The sequence below is a fragment of the Chiloscyllium plagiosum genome, chromosome 2 (genome assembly GCF_004010195.1).
Source record: "Chiloscyllium plagiosum isolate BGI_BamShark_2017 chromosome 2, ASM401019v2, whole genome shotgun sequence".
Lineage (NCBI taxonomy): Eukaryota > Metazoa > Chordata > Chondrichthyes > Orectolobiformes > Hemiscylliidae > Chiloscyllium > Chiloscyllium plagiosum.
This window is the reverse complement of record NC_057711.1, coordinates 137,710,585-137,721,443: the sequence shown is the minus strand read 5'-3', so window position 1 is coordinate 137,721,443 and position 10,859 is coordinate 137,710,585. Positions and strand designations below refer to the sequence as shown.

Here is a 10,859-nt window from a genome sequence, read left to right as displayed (position 1 = left end):
CCCAGGGCAGAAATGGCTAACATGAGGGGTCATAGTTTTAAGCTGGTTGGAGGAAAGTATAGAGGGGATGTCAGAGGCGGGTTCTTTACACAGAGAGTTGTGAGAGCATGGAATGCGTTGCCAGCAGCAGTTGTGGAGGCAGGGTCATTGGGGACATTTAAGAGACTCCTAGGCATACATATGGTCACAGAAATTTGAGGGTGCAGACATGAGGATCAGTGGTCGGCACAACGTGGGCTGATGGGCCTGTTCTGTGCTGTACTGTTCTATGTTCTATGTTCTATTTCCCATCAGCCACCACCCTCTGTCTTCTTACAGCTAGCCGATTTCTGATCCAGGGCAGGTGGGATTCGTACAAGAAGGACAGATTGCAGCTAAACTGGAAGGGCATCAATGTCCTGGCAGGGAGGCTTGCTGTTAACACTCGGGAGGGTTTAAATGAATGTGGTAGGGCAGGAGTCAAAGCAGTAGGTCAACAAGTAAAGTGACTGAGGAGAGTCAGAGATTCAGGCTGGTAAAATGAAAAGGACAAACAGACAAAGAGAGACTATTAAACAAGGCGGGACTGGTGATCTGAAGTGTGTTTGTTTTAATATGAGGAATATGACAGGTTAGGCAAGTGACCTTACAGCTTGGATTAATATGATGTGGCTATTACAGGGAGAGGGCCAAGACTGGCACCTTAATGTTCTGGGATTGATTTGTTTCAGACAAGATAGAAAGGGATGTGTAAGAGGTGGGGGAACTGCATTAGGGACACTATCACAGCTGTACTGAGGGAGGGGACACCTTTGAGGGCTCATCCGGTGAATAGAGGTCAGGAATAGGAAGGGTTCAGTCACTTTGGGATTGTACTACAGGTCTCCCAACAGCCAGAGCTTGATAGAGGATCAGGTATGTGGACAGGTTATGGGAAAATGTAAAACCAACAGAGTTATTGTGGGTGATTTTAACTTCCCCTGTATTGACTGGGCTCACTTAGTACTCGGGGTTTGGATGGGGGAGAGTTTGTTTGGTGTGTTCAGGAGGGTTTCTTGTAACAATATGTAAATAGTCTGATTCAGAAAGGGGCCATACTGGACCTGCTGCTGGGGAATGAGCCTTGCCAGGTGATCAAAGTTTAAGTAGGGGAGCATTTGGGGAACAGTGACCATAATTCTGTATTATGAAGGTGTTGGTGTGTACTGTATCTTTGAGAGAGAGGAAGTTGGCAAGGATTGACTGAAAGCACAATGTGCTGAACAACTTAAAAATGTAACATTTGATTGAAACAAATAGCTGGAGTTGTATTCCCATGGTACAAAAAACAAATTCAAATTTGGTCAATCAGTTTAAATTATGACCCAGAGACCAAAACCCAATCTAATTTGAATTTTACTGTTGGGGATGACGTCAAACCAATGAAATGATCTGATGTTTTGGGGTTTAAAACCGGATATTTTGAACAGTTATGGAAGAACAGCAAAGAGCACCCACAAGTACAGCCTGCTAGCCGAGTAACTCTCTGAAAGGTACCTGTCCATGAGAAAAGTGGTGCAGCAGAATACTGAAGAAATAACAACCCAGGAAAATACAGAGGAAAATCTACAGAGGAGAATCAATGAAGTTGACTGGCTTTGAAACATGATTTTTTTTTTGTAAATCTTAATTAGGGTTTTTTATCGGAGCAGTATTGTAGAGTGGGAGATAAAAGATAGGTTTAAGAGAAAGGAGTTACAAACAGTTGTGGTTTTAATGTTCTCTGTTGGACTTAAAGAATAAAATTGTTCATTTTGACTTTTAAAAAGTGAAATCTGGGATAGCTCTTTGCCTCTTCAAATTTAACAGATTGCAGTGTGAGGTGAGCTTATCTGTGTGTTGGGTTTTAATTAGCAGAGGGGTTCCCCTCTGTTGTAACATCTGTCGGTTTGAAGTCACTTGTGCATAAGGATGAGGCTAGTCTTCGGGTGAAAGTACTAAACTGGGGGAAAACTAATTCCCATAATATTAGGCAGGAACTGGTGAATGTAGATTGTGGGTGGCTATTTGAGGGTTAATCTGCATATAACATGTGAGAGTCTTTTAAAGGCCATTTGATGAGAGTTTAGGACCAGCATGCTCCTTTGAAAATGAAGGATAGGGATGGCAAGGCCCAGGTATTTTGGGTGACAAGAGAAATTGTGAGCGCAGTCAATGTAAAAGGAAGGATATGTAAGGTTTAAGAAACTGAAGACACAGAGCCCTCAAAGAATACAGAGATAGCAGGAAAGAACTTAATCAAGGAATTCGGAGGGCCATATGGGACCATGAAATGTTTTTGGCAAACAGGATTAAAGTAAATCCCAAGGCAGTGTAAACATATATAAGGAGCAAAAGGTTGGTTAGGGAAAGAATGGGTTCACTTAAGGAAAAGGTGGGAATTTATGAATGGAACCAGAGGAAGTGGGTGAGGTCCTTAACAAATAGTTATACAGCACGGAATCAGACCTTTCAGTCTAACCAGTCCATGCCGAACATAATCCCAAACTAAACTAGTCCCACCTGTCTTCGCTTGGTCCATATCCCTCCAAACATTTCTTATTCATGTACTAATACAAATGTCTTTTTAACATTGTAACTCTACCTATATCCATCGCTTAGTCTGATAATTCATTCCACACACAAATCACTCTGTGTGAAAATAGACTACAAAAGAACCAAAATGAATCAAACTAAAAATCTAAGATGACTGAAATGTAGTAACTATAAGAAATCAAGAAGTCGGCTTGCAATCTCAGGAGCAGCTGCAAGATCCATGTTACTCTCAATCGACCACTTTTATGTTTTACTTTGCACCGGTTTTCAAGAACATGGGGGATGGTGATTCTCAGGAGGGATATGTTGATATTCTGGGACACATCAGTATGAAATAAAAAGGTGTTGGGTGTTTTAAAATGCATAAAGGTAGACACATTTCCATGACCTCTGTTAGAATCTATCCCAGAATGCTGAGGGAGGCAGGTCAAGAAATTGCTGGGGCCTTATACACAATCTTTGCATCCTCTTTGATCACAGCAGAGGTCCCAGAGGGCTTGAGAATAACCAACATTGTTCCTTCATTTAATAAGGTCAGCAGAGATAATCCAGGAAATCCCAGTGCAGTGAGTCTTACATCAGCGGTTGGGAAATTACAGGAGAATAGGCTTTAATCACATTTGGAAAAATATGGACTTATGAGCGATAGGCAACATGGCTTCATGTAGGAAAGGTCATGTCTCACCAACTTGATTGAGTTTTCTGAGGAAGTGATGAAGGTGATTGATAAGGGCAGCAGATGTTATCTGTATGGATTTTAGCAAGGCTTTGACAAGGTCTCTCATGGTAGGCTGATACAAGATATGAGGTCACATGGGATCCACAATAAGCTGGTAAGATAGACACCAACTTCGTCATAGACACCAGCTTCGTCATGGAAGACAGAAAGTAGTAGAAGGGCATTTGTTCTGACTGGAGACCTGTGACCAGTGGTGTTCCATAGGGATCGGTGCTGGGACACCTGTTGTATGTAATATGTCTATGAACGATTTGGAGGTGAATACAGGCAGCCTGATTAGTACGTTTACAGATAACACAAAGATTGGGGGAGCTGCGGGTGGATTACCAGAGGATACAGCAAGATGTAAATAGGCTGGAGGCTTGGGCAGAGAAATGGCAGATGGAGTTTAACATGGACCAATGTGAAGTGATGTATTTTGGAAGATATAGTGCAGGAGGGAATCGTACATTAGCAGAACTCTTGGTAGTATCAATGCACAAAGGAATCCAGGCCAACTGGTCCATAGTTCCCTGGAAGTGGTAACCCAAGTGGATAACGTGGTCAAGCCATATGGCATCCTTGCCTTCATTGGTCAGGGCGTAGAACATAAAAACTGACAAGTCATGTTGCAGCTGTATTGAACTTTAGCTTGGCCACATTTAGAATATTGTGTACAGTTGTGGTCACCACACTACTAGAAGGTGTGGAGAGTGTACAGAAATGGTTCACCAGATGTTGGAGGATACTAACTATGACAAGAGATTGTACAAACTTGGTGAGATTTTGCTTGAAAGTTGGAGGATATGGGGTGACCTCATTGAAGTTTATAAAATTATGGGGGGGCATGGATAAAATGGATAGTCGGAATCTTTTTCCCAGGGTAGAAATGTCAATTACTTGGGGACAAAGGTTAAAGGTATAAGGGGATAAGTTTAAAAGAGATGTGAGAGGAAAGTTTTTTTTTTACACAGAGGATGGTAATTGACAGGAATGTGCTGCCAGAGGTGGTCATGGAGTCACAGAGATGTACAACACAGAAACAGACCTTTCAGTCCAACTCGTCCATGCCAACTTAGATATCCTAAATTAATCTAGTTCCAATTTGTCAGCATCTGACCCACATCCCTCTAAACTCTTCCTATTCATGTAGCCATCCAGATGCCGTTGAAATGTTGGCGTGGTACCCACCACCTTTTCTGGCAGTTCATTCTATACATGCACCACCCACAATGTGAAAAAGTTGCCCCTCGAGTCCCTTTTAAATCATTCCCCTTTCTCCTTAAATTTATGCCATCTAGTTTTGGACTATCTTGGGAAAAAGACCTGGGCCCTTCACCCTATCCATGCCCCTCATAATTTTATTAACCTCTATAAGGTCACCCCTCAGTCTCTGATGCTCCAGGGAAAACAGCCCCAGCCAAATCAGCCTCTCCTTATAGCTCAAACCTGCCAACCCTGGCAACATTCTTGCAAATCTTTTCTGATCTCTTTCAAGTTTCACAACATCCTTCCTATAACAGGGAGACGGGGATTGCCTCACCAATGTCCTGTACAGCTGCAACATAACATTCCAAATCCTATACTCAATGCACTGACCAAAAAGGAAAGCATTCCAAATGCCACCTTCACTATCCTATCTACCTGCGGTTCCACCTTTAAGAAACGATGAATCTGTACCCCAATGTCTTTTTGTTCAGCAACACGCCCCAGGATCTTCCTATTAAGTATAAGTCCTGCCCCGATTTGCCTTTCCAAAATGCAGCACCTCACATTTATCTAAATCAAACTCCATCTGCCACTCCTCGGCCCATCTGATCAAGGTCCAATTGTACTCTGAGATAACCATGTTCACTGTCCACTACACCACCAATTTTGGTGTCATCTGCAAACAATCGCAGTACTTAAGAGGCATATTGATGGGTGTATGGATAGGCAAGGAATAGAGGGATCTTAACTGTGTAGAGGCAAAAGATTTTTAATTTCGAAAGGCATCATTCGTTAGTGCAGGCTTGGTGGGCAGAAGGGCCTGTTCCTGTGTTGTATAGCTCTTTGAAAATTGAGTGATGACCGAAGAGAATGCTTTCACTGATGAAAGAAAAAAGAAAATTTACAGCCCAGGAACAGGCCCTTCGGCCCTCCAAGCCTGAGCCGATCCAAGTCTACTGTCTAAACCTGTCACCCAATTCCTAAGCATCTGTATCCCTCTGCTCCCCACCGACTCATCCATCTGTTCAGACGCATCTTAAATGAATCTACCATGCCTGCGTCTACCACCTCTGCTGGCAACACTTTCCAGACACCCACCACTCTCTGTGTGAAGTACATGCCGCGTGTATCCCCCTTAAACTTTTCACCTCTCACCTTGAAAGCGTGACCTCTCGTTATTGAATCCTTCACCCTGGGAAAAAGCTTATCTCTATCCACCCTGTCTATACCCTTCATGATTTTGTAAACCTCTCTCAGGTCCCCTCTCAATCTCTATTTTTTCTAATGAAAACAAATCTAACCTACTCAACCTCTTTTCATAGCTAGTACTTCCATACCAGGCAACATCCTTGTAAACCTTCTCTGCACCCTCTCCAAAGTGTCCACATCCTTTTGGCAATGTGGCGACCAGAACTGTACACAGTATTCTAAATGCGGCCGAACCAATGTCTTGTACAATACCCCGTCCAATGAAGGCGAGCATACCATATGCCTTCTTGACCACTTTATCCACCTGTGCAACAACCTTCAGGGTACAATGGACCTGCACTCCCAGATCTCTCTGCCCATCAACTTTTCCCAAGGCTCTTCCATTCATTGTACACCCTCCTCTAGCTTATCTCTCCACGCTTCAGGCTCTCTGCCTTTATTTCTGATGCAGGGCTTTTGCCCGTAACGTCGATTTTACTGCTCCTCAGATGCTGCCTGAACTGCTGTGCTCTTCCAGCACCACTAATCCAGAATCTGGTTTCCAGCATCTGCAGTCATTGGTTTTACCTAAATGCATCACCTCACATTTGTCTGGATTGAACCCCATCTGCCACATTTCTGCCCAACTCTCCAGGCTGTCTATATCCTCCTGTATCCTTTGACAGTCCCTTATGCTTTATGCTACTCCACCAATCTTCGTGTCATCTGCAAACTTGCTATCATACCAACAGTGCTCTCTTCCAGATCATTTGTGTATCTCTCAAACAACAGTGGCCCCAACACTGACCCCTGTGGAACACCACTGGTCACCTTTCTCCATTTCGAGAAACTCCCTTCAAGTAAAACTCTCTGCCTCCTGTTGCTCAACCAGTTCTTTATCCACCTAGCTAGAACACCCTGCACATCATGTGACTTCACTTTCTCTATTAGTTTACCATGGGGAATCTTCTCAAACGCCTTACTAAAGTCCATGTATATGACATCTACAGCCTTTCCTTCATCTATCAACTTTGTTTCTTTCCTCAAAGAATTCTATTAAGTTGGTAAGGCACGATCTCCCCTGCACAAAACCATGTTGCCTATCACTGATAAGCCCATTCCTTTCTAAATATAAATAGATCCTATCCTTCAGTACCTTTTCCAGCAACTTTGCCACCACTGACGTCAGGCTCACTGGTCTGTAGTTACCCAAAATATCCCTACTACCCTTCTTGTACAGGGGGACAACATGAGCAACCTTCCAGTCCTCCGGCACCTCACCTGTGCTTAAAGATGCCACAAATATATTTGTCAGGGTCCCAGCTATTTCCTCCCTTGCCTCCCTCAGCAACCTGGGATAGATCCCATCCGGTCCAGGGGATTTGTCCACCTTAATAACCCATAGCCTACCCAACACATCTTCCCTACTTATGCCAACGTGATCCAGACTAATCAAACTTCTGTCTCTAATCTCAACATTCACCATGTTCCTCTCCTCAGTGAATGCTGATGCAAAGTAATCATTCAAGATCTCACCCATTCGCTCAGGTTCGACACACAGCCTTCCTTCATTATCCTTTAGTGGACTAATTCTTTCTCTAGTTACAGCCTGCTTCTTAAATAAGAATAAAATACTTTGGGATTCTCCTTAGTTCTGATCACTAAAGCTATTTCATAACCCCTGTTAACCCGCTTGATTCCTCGTTTAAGACTTGTCCTAGTCTTCCGATGTTCCTCCAGGGCCCATTCTGTTCTTAGCTGCCCAGACCTTATGCACGCTTCCCTTTCCTCTTGGCTAGTCGTACAATTTCTCCTATCACTGCATTTATATAGCATCTTGAATCAGCGACAGATCTGAATTCACAGAAGTAAACAATTAAGAATGAGAAGAAAGAAGAAGATATAAAATGTTAACTGGACCTTTTTGAAGTATGCATCACAATTTTCTTGTTCTCTTAGAGAGGAATGAACCAAAGAGGGAGTATAATTTTAGTACAGGATTCCAGGTGGAAATTGACAGGATGTTAGATAATATTGAACTCTCCAGGACAACAGTGTCTTTAATCATGACAGCCTGATGTTGCGGTGAGGATTGCTTACTCTATTACATGGTGCTCTTTGAAGTCTTTTGCCGCATTCTCAGTATAAAGCAAGAGAAGTGGAGATCAAAGCCATGTGACCATTACAATAACAAGGAAAATGCAGAAAAAAATAAATGTTCAAAACTGTAGTCGTGAAAATCAGGGAATCATGATCTTAAGTACGTGACTGTTCTGTATTGCACTCTCCCCCCATGGAGATACTGCAAACTGTGTTCAATAATGCATGAATGGAGAGGGATTTTGTGTGTAACCAAAGAGATGTATGCGAAAGAAGCCATTTAGAACCAGAGTTGTTGTGAGTGCAGACTGTTTTTAACCCCTCCTGTCCTGTTGAAATTTATATCACTTCAGATTCTCAAGCACAGCATGCATTATTTCAAACTATTTCATGGTTGAATTTACGGAATGGACAATGTCAGTTTCTGAGCATGAGGTAATGTATTTGAACTTAATGTCTTCTGTCATTTTTTTGGCAGTGATGTCTCCGGGCAGAAGATGAATTTACTGCTCATGAAGTCACTGGATGCTCTGGAGAAATGTTCATTTGATACCAGCTTGGAACACCAGTGCGGTTTGATTACCTTTCGTTTATTTTACCTTAAGGAATGATTATAAATTCAGTAAGTGGTAACAATGAACTTGTCAGATGTAAATTTTTTACAAGTTAAATTCAGCTGTTTCTTCATCTGTCAACAGCTGTTTCTACATTCTCGGAGCATCCAGTTCAACTATTCTTGTTCTGTTTATAATACAATGCATTCAGCAAATAATTCCTAAAATAAATAATATACACCCACAAATTAAGTGGGAAGGTGATCATCTGAATGTACAGTTTTAGCTCTGGCAAGTGGTATTGTGGGTGCTGTAACTGAATTCTAAGCTTGATGTTTGATGTGCTTTTGTGAACTGTCATAGAATTCTAGATTCCAGTGTGTCGAGTCCATACCGACCCAATGAAGTGCATCCCACCCAGTCCCACCCCACTACCCTATCCCTGTAACCTTGCATTTCCCATGGGTAATGCACCTAGCCTGTACATCCCTGGATACTATGGGCAATTTTTGCAAAGTTTGTAGCTCAGGTTGAGGTTTAGGGTGTAGGTTTGCTCACTGAGCTGTAGGTTTGATATCCAGACGTTTCATTACCTGGCTAGGTAACATTGTTAGTGGCGACCTCCAAGTGAAACGAAGTGTTGTCTCCTGCTTTCACATCTATCCTGGGACAGGCTAAGCAAAGACATGTCAGAGAATTCCTAGAGACCTGGCACTCCAACCACAACACCATAAACAAGCACATAGATCTAGATACCATCTATCAACCCCTCAGAAAATAAACAGGAAATGACATCGCCACAAACCCCAGGAACCCCATCCAGGACAAACATATAAATAGAAAGCAGGAGATAACAGCTTCGCTTCACTTGGAGGTCGCCACTGATGATGTTACCTAGTCAGGTAATGAAACATCTGGATATCAAACCTACACCCTAAACTATGGGCAATTCCTAATGAAGGACTTATGCTCAAAACATCAATTCTCCTGCTCCTCAGATGTTGCCTGACCTGCTGTGCTTTTCCAGTGCCACACCTTTCAATTTTGATCTCCAGCATCTGCAGTCCTCACTGTCCACTATGGGCAATTTAGCACGGCCAATCCACTTAACCTGTGCATCTTTGGACTATGAGAGGAAACTGGAGCACCCTGAGGAAACCCACACAGACATGGGGAGAACGTACAAACCCCACACAGACAGTCACCTGAGGATAGAATCCAACTCTGGTCCCTGGCGCTGTAAGACAGCAATGCTAATCACTGTCATTTAGCTCATTTGGTTATCTGATGAGAGTTTTTGCAGAATATAGAGTCATAGCATCATACAGTGCTGAAACAGCCCCTCCCGTCCAACCAGTCCATGCTGAGCACAATCTCAAACGTACCTAGTCCCACCTGCCTGCCCTTGGCCCATATCCCTCCAAACCTTTCCTATTCATGTCCTTACCCAAATGCCTTTTCCACATTGTATTATACCCATGTCCACCACTTCCTTAGGAAGTTCATTTCACATGCAAACTACTCTCTGGGTAAAATATTTGCTCCTCATGTCTTTTTTAAATCTCTCTCTGCTCACCTAAAGAATGTGTCCTCTCGTCTTGAAATCCAACAATCCTAAGGAAACACACAATTACCTTCCTATTATTCTATCTATACCTCTCATTATTTTATAAACTTCTGTAAGGTCACTTTTCAACCTCCTACACTCCAGTGAAAAAAGTCCCAGTCTTTCTTTATAACTCAAACCTTCTATACCCAACAACATCCTGGTAAATCTCTTCTGAATCCTCTCCAGCTTAATGATATCCTTCCTCTAACTGGGTGACCAGAATTGGGAAAGTATTCCAGAAGAGCCTCACCAATGCCCTGTACAACCTCAACATGATATCCCAACACCTATACTCAACGTTTTGAGCAATGAAGGCAAACGTACTAAATGCCTTTTTAACCACCCAGTCTAGAAACAACAGTGTCGGTTCAATCCCTGTTCTGGCTGTGATACATCTTGGAGACCCACCTGACTGCGATAGCGGCCATTGAACTCGGCTGCCACTGAGTAGAGAGGTTTCAGATAAAATCATTTGTGCAGCGAGTAGGTTTGTTTTTACGTTTGAGAAAATAATTCAAAAGAGCACATTCTCCATGATGCATGTTTTGAGCACTTGGTAGAGAATGTCGGCCTACTACAGGGCTGTGGAGCTAGGGCTGGAGAGCGTGACAAGCTAGGTAGCTCTTTCAGGAGCCAGTACAGACATGATGGGTTGAATAGCTTCCTTCTGTACTGATTCCATACAGTCCACCTTGGAGTAGTGCAGGGGTAAGAGATTCTTCTCTCTTTGCCTCAGAACTTCTGCTGTTTGAAAGATAAAAATTTCGAAAGGGAATCAGTGACACAATTGAAGCAAACTGTCTCCTCACGTTCCCTTGTATTGACTGCCCTCCTTCGAGCCTCTTGAGGCAACTTTGTTACCACCAGCGCTGAGTTGCACAGGACATGGTAACCATGACAGAGTCAAGAGTGTGGTGCTGAAAAAGCA

At 42.9% G+C, this 10,859-nt stretch overlaps 1 protein-coding gene across 4 annotated transcripts in view; it reads left to right on the top strand.

Annotated features, from left to right (window-relative positions):
* The window catches only part of focad (focadhesin), a 201,930-nt gene that overhangs the window by 119,068 nt on the left and 72,003 nt on the right, over positions 1-10,859 (top strand). For all 4 annotated transcript variants that reach the window (XM_043718981.1, XM_043718998.1, XM_043718973.1 and 1 more), the window contains exon 28: positions 8,247-8,336. In XM_043718981.1, the coding sequence (XP_043574916.1) occupies positions 8,247-8,336 (90 nt within the window). The remainder of the gene's footprint in view (positions 1-8,246; positions 8,337-10,859) is intronic.